Source organism: Stomoxys calcitrans, chromosome 2 (genome assembly GCF_963082655.1).
Source record: "Stomoxys calcitrans chromosome 2, idStoCalc2.1, whole genome shotgun sequence".
Lineage (NCBI taxonomy): Eukaryota > Metazoa > Arthropoda > Insecta > Diptera > Muscidae > Stomoxys > Stomoxys calcitrans.
The window spans coordinates 16,551,736-16,570,495 of NC_081553.1; the positions used below are offsets into that span (position 1 = coordinate 16,551,736).

General features: G+C 35.0%; 1 protein-coding gene across 3 annotated transcripts in view; it reads right to left on the reverse strand.

Moving 5' to 3' along the window:
* LOC106081852 (uridine phosphorylase 1) overlaps positions 1–18,760 on the reverse strand; it is a 113,281-nt gene that overhangs the window by 26,839 nt on the left and 67,682 nt on the right. The window contains exon 1 of one of the 3 annotated variants that reach the window (XM_013244076.2): positions 10,331–10,755. The exons of 1 other annotated variant lie outside the window; for it this stretch is intronic. In XM_013244076.2, coding sequence (XP_013099530.1) covers positions 10,331–10,488 — 158 coding nt within the window. In that variant the 5' untranslated portion in view covers positions 10,489–10,755. Of the gene's footprint in view, positions 1–6,749; positions 6,839–10,330; positions 10,756–18,760 lie in introns of those variants that run through there. One more of the 3 variants, XM_013244078.2, reaches the window with a different exon arrangement.

Here is an 18,760-nt window from a genome sequence, read left to right on the forward strand (position 1 = left end):
GGAACAACAAAATTTGAAAAAAGATCTCGAATCGGGAGAAAACATACATTTAGTGCCGAAATTGGTACCATTTGGCACTTTTGTTACGGATTGAGCTAGAGCTCTGAAATTTGACATGTAGGTACAACTATGAAATATATGTTGGGAGGTTACATGATTTTTTCACAAATCGTATATTTTGGTCAATAAATTTCGTGCTTGAAACAGTTTCAATTAGAAAATTAGTTGAATCAATTAATTTCGTGATTGAAACTGATTTTTATTTTTTTCTGTGTAGTGGTTTTTACGTATTGAATCTTACAAGTATATTCATTCACAACGATGACTTCTTGGTAAAACCAATAGATTTCACATTGCAAAATGAAATCTATATTAACTCTCTATGTTTAGAATTGTGCTGATTCTCTCCAGCAGATGGGGTTAAAGCATGGCTAAAGGCAACAAATAACTGAGAATTGCAAAATCGAAACTGATGGCTGTTAAACCTAAATTAAAAGCTCAAGAGGAATCTAAAAATATCTTTGTTAGTGATTTTTCAAGCAAAGAAACCATGAATTTATTTAAATACGCAAAGTCATTGAAGAATGTTGGATTTCGGGCTATTTACACAGCAAATAATAAGGTTTTCGCAAAACGGAGTGAGTTGTCTAAGCCAAGACTTTTGAAGAATGAGGATGAAGTGGATAATTTATTGGCAGAAGCAACTACGCATCAGCCCCAGAAACGTCGATCCCAGCAAATGATGATACGTGTAGAGGAATCTGACAACGAGTATGAATCACCATCATAAGTAGCTTTTAAATATTAAAGAATTTGTTCTAATATTTTATATCTTTTTTTTTATGATGAATAATAATTATATATCTAATCTTTCGGATTTCAATAATATACAAATTTCAAATAGGAAACTTTTCAACGTATTTTCTGTAAATATTAGAAGTATATCTTCAATAACAAAATTTAATAGATTTAAAACTATGATTGCCAAAATTTCTGCTTTGCCTACGATAATTGCGGTCCAAGAAACTTGGTTCAAAATGGATGTTGTTGGTATATATAACATTCCAGGATATACATCTGTTCATTGTTGCCGATCTGATGGTTATGGCGGAACATCAGTATTTGTTAAGGAAAATTTGCATTTTACAGTTTCTCAATGCAAAAGTGAGGACTTGATTGATTCAATTGCTCTAAAACTCCATAATGTTAAACTGCACGGAAAGCCAGTCACTTATATTTCGTTTTATAGATCTCCAAAATGTAATTCATCCAAATTTGTTGATTTTTTGGAGCAATTACTTTATGCGTATGGTAGAACACCTTGTGTTTTAACTGGTGATGCGAATGTTGATGCGCTGCATAACGAAAATTTCAGTGCTGTTTCGAATATGCTGTTGAATTATGATTTTAGAAACTGCCATGAAATGATAACAAGACCTGTTAGCCGTACTTGTCTTGACCATGTGTATTCGAATATTTTAGGGTCCATGTCAATCATGGCGGTTGGATGCATGTTAACTGATCACAATTTAATTTACTGCCAAGTGAATATTGATGAACAGTTAGATAATATTGTCAGACATAATTACTCCTTTTGCGATTATGATAAATTGAAGACTACTATTGATTCCCACCTTCAGACTCTTTCTCTCTTGGGAGCACCCACCGAGGACCTTAATAATTTTGTTACGCATGTAAAAACTGCTGTAGATTGTTCTACCGTCACAAAACCCCTAAATGTAAACCAAAGAAATGCCATTGCACCATGGATAAATGGGAATCTCTTGAAATTGATTGACTATAAGAATCGATTATTGAAATTAAGAAGGAAATGTCGCAATAATGACTGTATAAATAGCCAATTGAAAAGAATCAGTAAAGTTATTAGAAATTCGTCAAGAAATTCAATGAATAATTACTATATAAATAATCTGGCTGACATCAAAAATAATCCAAAGAAAACATGGCGCTTTTTAAATGAAACTCTGGGAAGAAATATTAAAACACAGCTATCTTTTAAAGATGATGATGGTAATATCATAACGAATGATAGGAAGAAGGCCGAGCTATGTAACACTTTCTTTCTTAAGTCTGTTATAAATCTAAAAAATATGATACCGATGTACCCAGGAGACAGTTGCAATTCATTGGGAACCCTATGTTACAACCAAAACCATCTTGATTTACATTTTACCACACAAAGTGAAATAGAAAGTGAAATCTCAGCGCTTAAATTAAATAAAAGTTGTGGTCATGATAATTTGCCGCACAACGTACTCAAAGTTTGCAGTAGCAATGTCAATCATTATTTGCTGAACATTTTTAACAGCATGATAGCGACATCAACTTACCCACAAAGCCTTAAGATACATAAGGTAATACCCATTCCTAAGGGTAGAAATTCAACAGTTATTGAAAATTTAAGACCTATTTCTGTGTTGCCATCTATAAATATTATATATGAACGAATTATTCATCGGCAAATGGCTGCATTCTTAGAAACGAACCGAATACTTACTGATTGTCAATATGGTTTTCGCAGAGGATGTGGAACTGACGAAGCTGTTATTAATGTACAAAACTATATATGCAAAATGTTGGATAAAGGTCACAATGGCGTAGTAGGCATCTTCTTTGATTTATCTAAAGCTTTTGATATGATTGATCACAACATTTTATTAAAGAAGCTGGAATTTTATGGCATTCGCGGTAGTGTACTACGGCTTTTCAAATCTTATCTGGTGAATCGAAAACAATTTGTGCAAATGGGGGACAGTAAAAGCCAACTGGCTTCTATTGAACATGGTGTACCGCAAGGCAGTGTACTAGGCCCGTTGCTGTTTTTAATCTATGTTAATGACCTATGCAATTTGGAGCTAAAAGGACGGCTATTTATGTATGCGGATGACATATGTCTTTTTTATCCGTACAAGTCCACGACCGTGGTTAAAACTTATATGGAACGAGATTCTGCATTAATTTTTGAGTATATGCGACTGAACAAATTGTTTATAAATAGAAAGAAAACTAAATTAATCAGATTTAAACCATACCCTGGCCATAATATGGACTTTAGCATCACTGTGGATGGAGAAACTATAAACGAAGTGAATGTTGTCAAATATTTGGGCATATATATGCAGTCAAACCTTAACTGGAATCATCACATAAATCAGCTAAAGTTGAAAATATCTCCAGCACTTGGATTGTTGTATAAGTTCAAATACAAGTTCGACGAAAGAACCAAATATCTAATTTATCAAACATTAATACAGAGCCATCTTAACTATTTGGCTGTGGTCTATGCATACAGGAACACAGGCGAGTTAAAATCATTGCAAAGGCTTCAAAACAAAGCTCTGAAAACTGTTGCAAACTTACCATTACTTTATCCCACCGTTTCATTATACGACAATGTTTTTCCAACTATTTTGCCAATTCATGGAATTTATAAGTTGCAGCTTCTTCTGTACGTATATAAATGCATTCACCACATAGGGCACCACACAATTGAATTTAATCTAAACCAAGTTTCATTCAACACCCGCAACAATCAACAGCTGAGAGTAGCATTGTGCCGCACAGAGACCACAAAACAGAGAGTAGAATATTCTGGCAGTCATGAGTTTAATGATATACCGAGCGATATAAAGTCTAACCCAATTTCAATTTTTAAAAGATTGCTAAGGAATTACCTTAAAACACAAACTGAAACACTTTTGTAAATTAAATTAATTTTCTTCTAATAAGATCATTAACCTTTAACATCGTTTAATTTATTACTGATCAAACATTGTATTAAAATAATTGAATTTTGTTATTTTGCCAACTAGCCTCTATTATGCCTAATGGCGCTGAGGCGTTTATAAAAACTAATTGTAAGTTTTATAACGTATAAGTAAAAAATAAAAAAAAAAAAAAAAAAAAAAAAAAAAACTTCTTATGCCGGTATTCACAAAACTGAATATAGATTTGATATAGGTTTATTTGACTTGATTTCCTTTAAAGAAGGCTTTATTAAGTTCTGTGAATACGTTCGCCTGGGTTTGCTCCTTTTTTCCTATATTCCTGTTGAATCATTTGTCAATTCAATACAAGGCCAAGTTTTTTCTTTTTTTGCCATTCTAAATTACGACAAATAGGCATAGAACAAACTGCCATAAAAAAATTCTACTTTATTTGCTTCACTTAGAGAATGCCTACAAAACACGTAATGCAATGCGGTAATCCACTTTAAAATTGCAATTGTACAAACAATAGACTCAATTGGTGCAGATTTTTGCCATGGGAGCGTGTAGTAAATTTGTTAGCAAAACCAACGCAACCTGGAGAGTTTTTTGTTTTTTCAAACAAAGCACTCGTTGGAAAAACCCCATTACTCGTATAAAAACATACTTTTTGAAGAAGTGTGGCAGTCTTTATTAAATAAACAAACAAATCCATGTTTCTATAAAATTTATATATAAAACTTTTATGCAAAGTTAAGAATTTTTACGAAGAGCATTTCGTCATTTTGACGCAAATTATAAATAAATATTGACAAATATGAATATCTGTTTTAAACATTGAACATTTAGAATGCTCAATTTAATTAAACATTTTCTGTGTTATTTAAGAAAAAAAAATTTAAAAAAAAAATTAAATTCAGCATACCGACTACCATGAATATATTATCTATGTCTCTGTTCCCTAACGGAAAGTTCATGGGCAAATTTGCAATAATTGGTGCCGTGTCAGATACCCTGTACAAGAAGTGTATATAAGACTCGTCCTTGCCGATCTTAACGTATTTTCTCTATTACATTTCAATTCAAGGCAAAAGTGTGTAACTTTTGCTATGTGCTTCTGTTTTACTTGACCTATTTAGAATTAATTGCAAATTAGGTGAATCACTAGAGTGATAAGAATGTAAGGTGACAAACAAAAACATTCACATGAAAGTAGAATTTTTTCAATCGAAAAACATGTAGGCAAATAAGGAAACTATTTGCAATAGTTGCGAAATTTGTTATTGAAATTTTCAACACAGCGGCTGACAATCATAGCGGAAACAAAGCAAAAAATTGAAGACAAATTAGGTCACATTTAATGATTAGAAATTTTGAAATTGTAATAATAATTAGGAGAAAAATCGATTTAAATTTACTTTGCTCACAAGCATTGCGACAGCCTTATTAAGAAACATACTTAACACAGTTGTTGGAAGTCATAGCAAAACACGTCGTGCGAAATTTCATTCCAATCGGACTAGAATTGCGACCTCTAGAGGCTCAAGAAGGCAAGACCCAAGATCGGTTTATATGGCAGCTATATCACAACATGGACCGATTTGAACCATACTTAGCGCAGTTGTTGGAAGTCATAACAAGACACCTCATGCTAAATTTCAGTCAATTCGGACTAGAATTGCGACCTCTAGAGGCTCAAGAAGGCAAGACCCAAGATCGGTTTATATGGCAGCTATATCACAACATGAACCGATTTGAAAAATACTTAACACAGTTGTTGGAAGTCATAGCAAAACATGTCGTGTGAAATTTCATTCCAATCGGATAAGAATTGCGCCCTCTAGAGGTTCAAGAAGTCAAGACCAAAGATCGGTTTATATGACAGCTACATATATCAAGTTATGGACCGATTTGAACCATACTAAGCACATTAGTTGGAAGTTATACCAAAACACCACGTACAAAATTTCAGTCAAATCGGACTAGAATTGCGACCTCTAAAGACTCAAGAAGTCAAGACCCAAGATCGGTTTATATGGCAGCTATATCAAAACATGGACCGATTTGGCCCATTCAAAATCCCAAACGAACTATACTAATATGAAGTATTTGTACAAAATTTGAAGCGGCTAGCTTTACTCTTTCGAAAGTTAGCGTGCTTTCGACAGATAGACGAACGGACGGACGGACAAACGGACATGGCTAGATCGACTTAAAATGCATGACAATCAAGAATATATATACTTTGTGGGGTCTCAGACGCATTTTTCGAGGTGTTACAAACAGAATGACGAATTGAGTATACCCCCCTCCTATGGTGAAGGGTATAAAAATCGACGTTGTTGACAATTTTGTTAACTTGGGGGTATGATTTTGTGAACGCACGTTGTTGATATCATGCATAGGCCTTTACGAATATCTTCCCTACAGAATGTGTATGTATACCAACCACATATACATTTAGGATAATGTTCATAACTGTAGCTGCATGAAATCAATAACACGTGTTCATTAAATCATACCCTCAAGTTAACAATTTTGTCAACGACGTTGGTTTATGATAATGACACCCTTGCTTTATAAGTTTGCAATGTAAGTTTTATACCATAACCGTAACTATTTTGGGAACATATTTCTGCTTTGCTTTGGGGACATATTCGTCGCTGATTTTGAGATAGATAACAATTAACGAAATTTGTGTTTGCTGCAATTTCAAATCATCTTCTTCAGAACAAAGTTTTATAAACTGCCTTAGATAAGTTTTAGGCAAGAATATTATAAAATTCAAGGACTAATGTAATACAATAGTCAAACATTTTTGAATCTACTATTGAGGCTTATGTTGAGGACAAAACCATCGCTGTTTTTGAGAACACATTTTTTGTTTGCTTTTTTTGAGTAGTTAATGATAGACGAAATCTATGCTTGTCACCCTTTCACCACCTTTACTTAACAATGAAATTTTGTCAGGAATATAATACTAAAGTCTTTAAAAGCAATTCTCCTGTTATGACTACTTACATGGAGGACATAATCGTTGCTGTCTTTGAAAACATTTTGCGTTGCTTATTTTTTTGGGGGAAGATAAAGTTCGGCCAAAAAATTTTCGTCTTAAAATTTCAACTTGTCACCTTCACAATGAACACCAAAACTAAGTGTAAATAGTATTTTTAAATTTCTTTTATACCATCTAAGGCATACAAGATTAAACCGAATACAATAACTATAACAACCGGCATAGTATTCATATCAATGAATCGAAATGGGAAATAATCTCACAACAATGATGACGTATATTATGTTTCTTTGCATAGCACAAATATTTTGATTAACGTCCAATTATATTTGAGAGTCTATTTTCATTTTATTGTTATAAACAAAACCTAAATGGCATGATTTTTTTGATAACATATATGCAAAAAAAAAAAAATATATAAATAAAGTTGAAAAATGTGTAGCATAATAACAAATCAAAAAAAAAAAAATATATATGCGATACAGTTCATAGACCTTTGTAATATGCTCCATGACTTTGCGTTAAGAAGCACCAAAAAAATACGATATACCAATAAATGAAGAAATATGAAACCTAATAACTTTAAAAAAAAAAAAAAATATGTGACCCATTTATCTGTTTTTTTAAACGTTCTAACAAAAGCGAAATGAATTGAAAGTCTCATTTTCAATACCATAAAATTCGTCAAAAACAGTACAGCAGTCACGTTTTCTAGCTCGAACCCAAAATAAGAAATAATTCAAATTTCTTGGTATCTAGCCAATATATGATGATGTTGCCAAAAATAAAATATCAACATAAAATACCAATGTACAAGCCTATGAGGGCATGTTAGGTATTCCCTAATAATGTGAGGTTATTTCTTTTAGAAATCGAAAAAGAAAATATTTTTACATGAGGAAAAACTAATGAGAAATACCTTAAAGAATAAAAACCAAGTTTTTGCAGCAAACATCATCCTAATTTTAACTTTTATAACAATCTGAATTATAAAACCATTAATAATCTTCTGTACTAATTTTCAGATCGGTCTATATGGCAGCTACACCAAAATATTGTCCGATCAGAACCATATTTAGGTCAGATGCTGGGAGGTCTTAACCTACTCACTGTTTCAAATTTCAGCGAAATCGGGTAATAAATAAAGCTTTCATTGCCTTCAGACCGCTTATCGGCAGATCGGTCTATATGGTAGCTATATCTAAATATAGTCCGATCTGAAACATATTTAGGTCGAGTGTCAGGAGGCTAAAAATAACTCACTGTTTCAAATTTTAGCGAAATTGATTAAAAAATAAAGCTTTTATGGGCTTCAGACCCTTTATCGGCAGATCGGTCTATATGACAGCTATATCTAAATATAGTCCGATCTGTACAATATTTTGGTCGGATATTGGGAGGCTTTAAATAACCCACTGTTGCAAATTTCAGCGAAATCTGGTAATAAATAGAGTTTTTAGATCTTCAGATCCTTGATCGGTAGATCGGTCTATATGGCAGCTATATCTAAATATAGTCCGATTTGAACTATATTTAGGTCGAGTGTCAGGAGGCTAAGAATAACTCACTGTTGCAAATTTCAGCGAAATCTGGTAATAAATAAAGCTTTTTTCATCTTCAGATCCTTAATCGGTAGATCGGTCTATATGGTAGCTATATGTAAATATAGTCCGATCTGGACCATATTTAGGTCAGTCGATGGGAGGCCTGAAACTATTCCTTGTTTAAAATTTCAGCAAAATCGGATGAAAAATAAAGTTTTTATGGGCATTAGCACTTTATCGAAAAATCGGTCTATATAGCAGCTATATCCAAATGTGGTCCGATTTGACCCGTTCAAGAACTTAACCAGCGTGTATCAAAAAAACGTATCTGTGCCAAATTTCAGCTCAATATCTCAATTTTTGATGGCTGTAGAGTGATTTCAACAGACGGACGTACAGACGGACAGACATCGTTAAATCGTCGATTAAAAATGAATGAATCAACTAACATTTTTTTAATGAAAATTACAAAATTTTTAATCACGAATGTGATTGAAAAAATTTCATATCAAAATAAAAAAAAATATTGATTCAAAAGCTTTTTAATTGAAAATTTTAATAAATTCAATCAAAATTGTGATTGAAAATTGTTTTAAGATTGAAAATTGTTTAAGCTATCTGACATTGAATCCTATAAGCTACATTGCGCCTATAGAGGGCGCAATTTTCATCCGTTGGGCTAAAATTTTGTACAATTATTTCTCTCATGACGGCCAACTGACTTTTTAAATATCGAAAATATCAAATTTTGCTATAATCAATAGTTTACCAGCTCTATATGGAAGCCGAAATTATTATCCGATTTGGTTGAAATTTTGTACAAATTCAATCAATATTGTGATTGAAAATTGTTTTAAGATTGAAAATTGTTTAAGCTATCTGACATTGAATCCTATAAGCTACATTGCGCCTATAGAGGGCGCAATTTTCATCCGTTGGGCTAAAATTTTGTACAATGATTTCTCTCATGACGGCCAACTGACTTTTTAAATATCGAAAATATCAAATTTTGCTATAATCAATAGTTTACCAGCTCTATATGGAAGCCGAAATTATTATCCGATTTGGCTGAAATTTTGTACGAAGAGGTTTTTTAACACTCCCAATAAGCGCTCTAAGTTCAGTCCAAATTAATCTTTCACCAGATATAGCTTCCATATAAACCGACCTGCCTTTTTGTCGTCTTGAGCACCTGAAATTTGTAATTGTTATGCGATTTGACGGTAATTTTACACGAAGTGTTCTATAAAGACTCCCAACCCTTCACCCAAGTTCAGTCCGAATCGGTCTATAACTACTAGTCCAAATGAGATCAGCGTAGCAGTAATCAGGCTGAAGAACAACAAGGCAGCAGAAACCAATGGATTGCCAGCGAACCATTCAATACTGGTGATTTGATCCGCATATTATTAACGAATATGATCCACGTCAATAATATGCGGGAGTCCGAATGAGATAAGCGTAGCGGTATCCATGCTGAATAACTGCAAGGCAGCAGGAGCCGATTGGTAGCCATTTGAACTATTTACGACCGGTGATGAGATCTGACAATATCGAATTTCATTGCAAATCGGTACGGTCTGCACCATATTCGACGCGAATGTCAGCAGGACGAATACAACTGCTGTACAAGATTTCAGTGAAACCTGGTTATCGATGTGCGATTTATGGGGCAAAGACATCAAATTGAAAGATCGACTATAAGGCAGCTTTATCCAAATATGGACCAATCTAGACCATTTGGAAGGGTTCAATAGAACTTGTTCTATCCAATCGGGTAATAAATGCGCCTCATATAAGACCAAGACCTAATCAGGATCTATGTGGAGACTTTATCATAGTACTATATAGCCCATCTTTGAACTTAACCTTCCTAGGGACAACAATTTGAAGGAAATCTGACCTGATGTTAATTCCTTGAGCTTATTAGATTTTAGCTTTAAAGACTAATAGACTAGCTTAACTTCAATTTCCTTGGTTTTTTTTTTAATAATTTTAAAGCAAAATTGTTTTGCCTTGATAACGGCTTATCCTTTGCCTACCTTGTTTGCTTGCGAACTTCTCTGTAAATATCCTCTTCTTCGTCCTCTGCAATCTGGGCTCCATTTCCGTTTGCATGGGTGGGATCGAAGCGATGTTTGTAATCCTGGTGTGAGTGATGATGGTCTGTGACATCAACGGCAATACCGGTGGGTGGCATTTGAAAGTTTTTTTTTTTTTTTTAATTTTACGTATATAAAAAGGATATTTTCTAAAACACAGGACCTTTTTTAAGGCAATTTGCTACACTAAACTTTTTTTCTTTAAAGACAAAGCTATGAAATTTCTAGATTTTCTTATATTTTTCTCTGTTTACACTGTCTTCAATTTTTTCACACACTGCTCTGTGAGGTAGGGTAGTTAGGCAAAGAAACGAAACGAAAACGGATGATTTGAACGCGCCAACGTCTAAATATCAACTGATGTTTTTCAGCTTTGTTTGAAGATCTTTTATTAACACAACACACAACAACGTAAACACACCGAAACAGCCAACGTCCAAACAAACACAATTACGTTGAGAGCAGCTAGCTGACTGTGGGCAAACATGGGACTAGGTTTAAGAAGCGGCAACAACAAAAAAGCAAAATAGCAGTACCACATCTCTGCCACTACTATGCCTTACGTATAGGCACCGCATATAAGAGATACATACAAACGTACGAATGCGAATGTTTGTAAGTATGCAATAGCTAGTCAGCAGGCAAAATAATAGATGGATGAATGGCAAAACAAAACAAAAAACTGAAAAAAATACCACAAAATGCAAGCATACATCACAGACTGGCATACACAGAAAAAAAATTAACATCGGTTTCAATCACGAAATTAATTGATCGAATTAATTTTTTAGTTGAAACTGCTTCAGACACTAAAATGATAATATCAATCACAGTTTTTGAAAAAGTAATATAAACAAGGCAATAAGTTGGACCGGGTCGAACTTTGGATACCCACCTCGGATATAAATATATATTAAAAACTTTTCGTCATAATACACCGAAAAATGCGTCATGATTCCAAAGCAGTTATTTCTAAATATAGTCCGATCTCCTCCATTTTCAAGAAGGATTTGTAACAGTCTGAAACAACTCATTGCACCGCATTCATTGGTTAAAAATTCACCTTTTAAGGACCTAAAAACCAAAATCGGGAAATCGGTATATGTATATGACTACTATATCCAAATATAAACCGATCTGAACCATATAGAACACGAATGTCGAGGAGCTTAACACATCCAAATTTGTGTCAAACTTCAGGGAAATCGAGTAATAAATGTCCCAAGAACCGAAATCAGGAGATCGATACATACGGCGGCTATATACAAATATATCTCGATCTTGGCCATACTCTGTACGAATGTCGAAGGTCCCAATGCAACTCATTGTACCTAATTTCAGCAAAATCGCTTAATAAATTCACCTTTTATGTCTCTTATTCTTACTTTTTTCAATTAAATTTTTAATTGAAAATTTTTTTACGTTTTTTTTTCTGAGTACACACAAACTCAGATAAATATCCATTCTCAAATATGTGCCTAGCAAAGCATATCAACCAAATAAAACACACATACCAACACTTTTACAAAAACTACTCACTCTCACCAAAATGATTAAAAAAAAAACAATTCAGTCGGCAGATGCAAGTTGCTCAGACCTTATTTCACAATTGCATAGCACTATTGCCAATAAATTTACGCACATTATTCAACCCCTGTAAGGACAATGAACTCCTTACAGGATTCTTTTAATTCTCACCACTTCTTAATAAGGGAAGAAATTTCTTAGCCATACTACTTTTTGGCTTAAGAGAGCAATGTGTTTTCGAATGTTTGAGTGTGGACAATTTGGTGGCAATATTCCTCAATATGTATGTATGTAGTTCCCAAATATCGAATGGGGTGAAACTGTTGCATGCAAATGTTGGGACTTAAATGACATGTGTTATTTAAAATGCTAAATTACTTATACAGAGAGATGCATAAATAAGTACAAGCATTGCGGGACATTCGGTGCTCTTGTGGGTGACCACTAAAAATGCTAAGTCGATAATATTATAATACATACATCATAGGAAATGCTCCAGTATATCATCATCATCGTCATATGCTATGCATATGCTATCACTTGCCGCACCTATTCTATCCCGTTATGATAAGGGCTGCGGAGTCGAGTAAAATTTGCCCGACTCCGGAGTCGACCCCAAGCATTTAGTTTTTTTTTTAATATTTCAACAACTTTTTTGTTGTTTTTTAAATTTTAAAAATATTAAAAAAAAAAAAAAAATTCTAAGCCAATATTATTTTTTATGACCACCTAATATTTTATTAATATTTTATGACCACTTAGCTCATCTTTTGTTTGATTTTTTACGCTACAAACAAGCAAAAACGCATATTAAGAACGACTGGGCCGAAGTTTGGATACCCAACACCTCGGATGTATACAATAGCGTTCCAAGCGCCTCGATCTTCTGCGCTCATTCTAAAATCTCTGACACCCAGTTTCGATGTGTCTCCCACAACTTGATCTTTCCATCGGGCTTTTGGTCTTCCCGGTTTGCGTGTACCACCGTGTTTGCCTTCCAGCAACTTCTTCATCCGTTCTGACAATATGACCTAGCCAACGCAGCCATTGTATTTTGATGCGAGTAACTATGCTATCGTCGTCATACAGCTCGTGGTTCATACGTCGCCTATATTCTACATTAACGCAAACTGGTCCATATATTTTACAAAGAATCATTCTCTCAAATACTCCAAGCACTCCCTCATCTGCTTTCACAAGTAGGAATATAGGTAACCTCCATCCAAATCTGGACCGTTCTAAGCCTCATTAAACAGGGATGTTGAGGGACCTATCAGAATTTACGGTCTCAAATTTTAGGGAAATCGGATAATAAATAAGCCTGTTATGGACCTAAAACTAAATTGAGGTTTATATGGCATTTTTATCTAAATATAGACCGATCTAAACCATACTCGGTACTAACATCAAAGGGTCTAATGGAGCTCATTGTGCCTATTTTCAGCAAAAACTTTTAATAAATTCTCATTTTTGGGCCTTAAACTTTAAACTGGGAGATCGTTATATATGGCAGCTATATCTAAATCTGGACCGATCCGGGCCGTATTAAACAGGGATGTTGAGGAGCCCAACACAACTCGCTATACCAAATTTCTGAGGATAATCGGAAAATAAATGTGCCTATTATGGACCCAAGAACTTAAAACAAGAGATCTGTCTATATGACAGCTATATCCAAATTTGAATGGATTTGGGCTAAATTGAACAAGGATATCGAGGGGCATAACAGCGAAATCGGTTAGTAAATGCGCCATATATGGGCCTAAAATCTTAAAACGAGAGATCGGTCCATGTGGAAGCTATATACAAATCTGTACCGATCTGGGGCAAATTAAACGGGGATGCCGAGGAGCCTATCATAACTCAAATTTCAGCGAAATCGGACAATAAATGTGCCTTTTATGGTCGCAATACCTTAAATCGAGAGATCGGTCTATAGCTGCCGTATAGATATTCAAATTTTGATCGATCTGGGCCGTATTGAAAAAGGATGTCGAGAGGCCCACCGAAACTCACTGTTCCAAATTTCATCGAAATCGGAAAATGAATGTGGCTTTAATGGGACTAAGACCTTAAATCGGCAGATCGGTCTAAATGGGAGCTATATCAAGATATGGTCATATATAGCCCATATTTAAACTGAACCTGTCTATGAACAAAAGAAAATAATCTGCGCAAAGCTTCAGCTCAATATCGCTATTTTTAAAAACTTTAGCCCGATTTCAACAGACAGACGGACGGACATGGCTAGATCGTCTTAAATTTTTCGGACGATCAAGAATATACAATACACTCTTTATAGCTGTGTTGGGCATATATGCTAGTGTTCGCAATATTTCACATGGGCTTATGTTCTTGTACGAGTACACAAATATGTGTAGTAGTGTATGTGTATTTGCCCGTCACTGCTTAATAGGTTCGGAAATGGATATTTCGATGTGTTGCCAACGAAATGACAAAATGAATATACCCCCATCCTTCGGTGGTGGGTATAAAAATTGCAGACTTTCGACAAGCCAATTTTCCTTCAAAATATGACCTTATATGGGTGGAATTTTTTTGTAAACTAGTTTCATTCATCCAATTTACCTCTTTTCTAACTCCTCGTAGGCCGTGAAATATGGTTTATTTGGATTAAAATACTTTGTCTTTCTGTGTATGTTAATTAGTGAAGAAATCGGTTCAGATGTGCAATAATAGCAATAATGTTGTCATTTGTCATCCGATCCTCCCGAAATTAGTCACGAAGGTTTCTCTTATGACTCTTCTGATAACAAGTGAACTTCCTGCAAATCGGTTCAGACTAAGATATAGCTATAGAGCCCTTGCAAGCGCTTTTGTCAACCGATCTTCTCAACATTTTGCACAACTCTTTCCTCCTCAAATATGTACGGATTTTGGTCGAAGTTCTATATAGAGATAAGATTTAAAAAAAACAAAAAACCTGCTGAAATTTTGCCTGAGGTGTTTTGTTATGACTTTCAACAACTGTGCTAAGAATAGTTCAAATCGGTCCATAACCTGATATAGCTGCGATATAAACCGATCTTGGGTCTTGACTTCTTGAGCCTCTACAGGGAGCAATTCCTATCCGATTTGGCTGACATATTGCGTGACGTGTTTTGTTATGACTTTCAACAACTGTGCTAAGAATAGTTCAAATCGGTCCATAACCTGATATAGCTTCCCTATAAACCGATCAGGGGTCTTGACTTCTTGAGCCACTAAAGGGCGCAATTATTATCCGATTTAGCTGAAATTTTGTACAACTGCTTCTCTTATGACCTTTAACATACGTGTCGAAAATGGCATGAATCGGTTTATAGGCTAGTGCAGCTCCCCTATAAACCGATCTCCCTATTTTACTTCTTCAGCCCCAAAAGTGCGCAATTCTTACTAGATTTGGCAGAAATTTTACACAATGACTTCTACTATGGTCTCCAATATTCAGTTCAATTATGGTCCGAAATGAACCATAATTTGATATTGTTCCAATAACAAAGCAATTCTTTTCTTTTATCCTTTGCAATTATTTTCTTGTATCCTAAAAATTGATACCGCGCATAGAACTCGACAAATGCGACCATGGTGGAGGGTATATAAGATTCGGCCCGGCCGAACTTAGCACGCTCTTACTTGTTCTTTCATTCGACAATTTCATTACTTTCTATTGCATTATGTGGCTTACATCGTTAACACCTTGTCACAAGGGCTTTTTATTACAAATCGTCTATCAACTTGTTATTCCATCTCTCTGTATATGCTTTAAATGTTCATTCAATCATCATGTGCGCACAAAGCATCTACACTGTACACACAATCATAAAGCATATGGACTTTTGCATAGTGTGCATGTGTATAGGAGTGTGCTATTACAGGAGGGTCCATTGAGATAACCAACGAGTACAAGTTCAGGTTTAAGTGCTCTGCCGCTGCTGCTCATGCTGGCGTTTATGATGCCGCCTCTGCGATGTGGCGGGTGTTGCTCTTGTTTTAGATTATTTTTTAAATGCACTCATCATATTCAGAGATATGTTCTCCTGAGAGCAGACAATCGATTAATTGGACAAAGGGACTAAGTGCGAATAAATTGGTTTTGTATAAAAAATGCAAACATTTATTACTTTTAAAATTATAAATACATGAATGACATAACTAAATTTTTAGCCAGCCCGGATTATCGAGGATGGATCGTGGGTTCGTTTCTCACTAAAAGAGTTTGACTTTTAGTTACTGTAATATCACAATCTAACTGAGGAACATAAAGAATGTGTCTTCAACTGACATCTTTTGTTAGGTAAGGTAGTTGTGTTAGTTGGCTGGTTATTGAAAAAAGTATTTGGCGAAACAATAGAAATAACCAATATGTTGATGAAACGACAATCCACAGGTGATATTTTGCGTGCTCATTTTAAGCACGTGGTCGGCAACAGATTGTCATTTGTAGGACAATCTCTTTAGCCGAACCCGTGAAAACAAAAACAAATGATATCACAAAGATTTTGTTTTATTTTTAAACATTCGACTGATTGCATGCATAGCATATCTCGTGATTCACAAACATTGAGGACTCCCGATATTTTTATACAAAAATATTTAAAACAAACACAAATGTTGTACAAATAACAAATTTATAAGACTTAGAGAATTATGAACAGCAAGGAGAGGAATTGGTGGGAATATTGCTCCCCATACTGATGTTTTAAAAACAGCATTAGACCTTTATGTTATAGTTAACTATTGAAGAAATAGTCAAAATCATGTCTCATTCTTATTATGAGTTCATATATTCATCTACCTTAACTCTGATTCTGCACCTCGCATCCTCAGTTAACTGTTATTTTGAAATTTTGTTCCATACCTTCCAAGAATTCCTTACAGCGGAAATTGGTTTTAGTGTCTGTTTGTTTGTTCACTTTTGTTTTGGATTACAAAAATAAAAATCCATTAAAACCGTTATTGTAGGCATTTTTCAACAGCGATTGTTGAATGGGTTGATGAATATGAATATGTCTCCTCTTCACAATCAGCTGTCACCGCGATCATTGCCAAATGTATACGTAATCGAATGAATGCATGTAAGCACACATGCATTGTGCCTCATTACGAAGCGTGATATGCAGGTCTGGCGTAACCTTGATTTCTTTCTTAGCCATTGCGAGACATCGCGTGCATTCAAATGAGATAGGCTGTGTGCTTTTTCAATACAGCAATTGTCGACTATTACACTAAAATTCAAATGTGGGGAATCACCATGAACTTGTTTTAAGCAGAGAGGAAGCATTGCCTCGGGTAGAATAAAACACTTGACCCATTTAAGAACTTTTGTATTTCTATACACACAAAATGTAAACAAAATAAATAATACTTTAGAAAATAGATACTCCAAAAAAATTGTAGTATGTAAGGCAATTTTTCTGGATTTGTTCCGTTTTCTTTATTCTTTAAAAAAATTTGTATACTTTTTTGAGCAATAACGAAATTTTGATTTTCACTCACTCTAGGATGGAGGCTTTCCAGTAAAAAACGGTAATATACCGGAAGGAGTACTATGGGCAATCCCATTGAACCGATGAATTCTTTCATCGGCAAGGGCTGCTGGCTCAGTGTCCAACACACTGCTACAACAACAACAACTGTACTACTGTAGACTCGGGATAAGATAAATACAGGTTAGCTGATGCTAAGTGCTTTCAAGTTCAAACTGGTCCATCCCATTTCTGCCGGTTGTACGTACTGGATTGACCCTATGATTGACCACACTGCTACAACAACAAGTTCACACTGGTATATTTTCTGTCAAACTACAATAGAAATGATAGCTACATGATATATTTTTATTGACAGCATATTATTTTTATTATACCCATCACCGAAGAAGGGGGTATAATAAAATAAGCAGGTTAAGTTCGAAGATAAGCTATATCCGACTATATCTTGATATAGCCCCCATATACACCAATCCACCAATTCAAGATCTTAGACCCATACAAGCCACATTTATAGTCTGATTTTGCTGAAATTTGGGAAAGGCAGATGCCTTCTCCCATTTGGCCCAGATTTGGATATAATTGCCATATAGACCGATCCGCCGATTTATGGTCTTAGGCCCATAAAAGCCACATTTATTGTCCAATTTCGCTGAAATTTGGGATAGCGAGTTGTGCTAGCCCCTTTAATATATTTGGATATAGCTTCCATATGACCGATCTCTCGATTTAAGGTTTGGGCCCATAAAAGGCGCATTTATTGTCCGATGTCGCCGAAATTTGGGACAGTGAGTTGTGTTAGGCCCTTCGACATCCTCCATCAATTTGGCCGATATCGGCCCAGATGTAGATATAGCTGCCATATAGACCGATCTCTCGATTTAAGGTTTTGGGTCCATAAAAGGCGCAATTATTTCCGATGTCGCCGAAATTTGGGACAGTGAGTTGTGTTAGGCCCTTCGACACCCTTATTCTGGGTTTTGCGCCCATAAAAGGCGCATTTATTTTCCGATGTTGCCGAAATTTGGGACAGTGAGTTAAGTTAAGCTCTTTGACATTCTTTTCCAATTGTGCCCAGATCGGTCCAGATTTGGATATAGCTGCCATATAGACCAATCTCTCGATTAAAGCTCTTGGGCCCATAAAAGGTGCATTTACTGTCCGATTTTGCTGAAAATTGGGAGAAAGAGTTATGTTAAGCCCTTCGATGTTCTTTTTCAATTTGGCCAAGATCGGTCCACATATGGATATAACTGCCATATAGACCGATCTCCCGATTTAAGCTCATTTATTGTCCGATATTGGCGAAATTTTCACTCTTCTTCAATTTGGTCCAGATTACGATATATCTGCT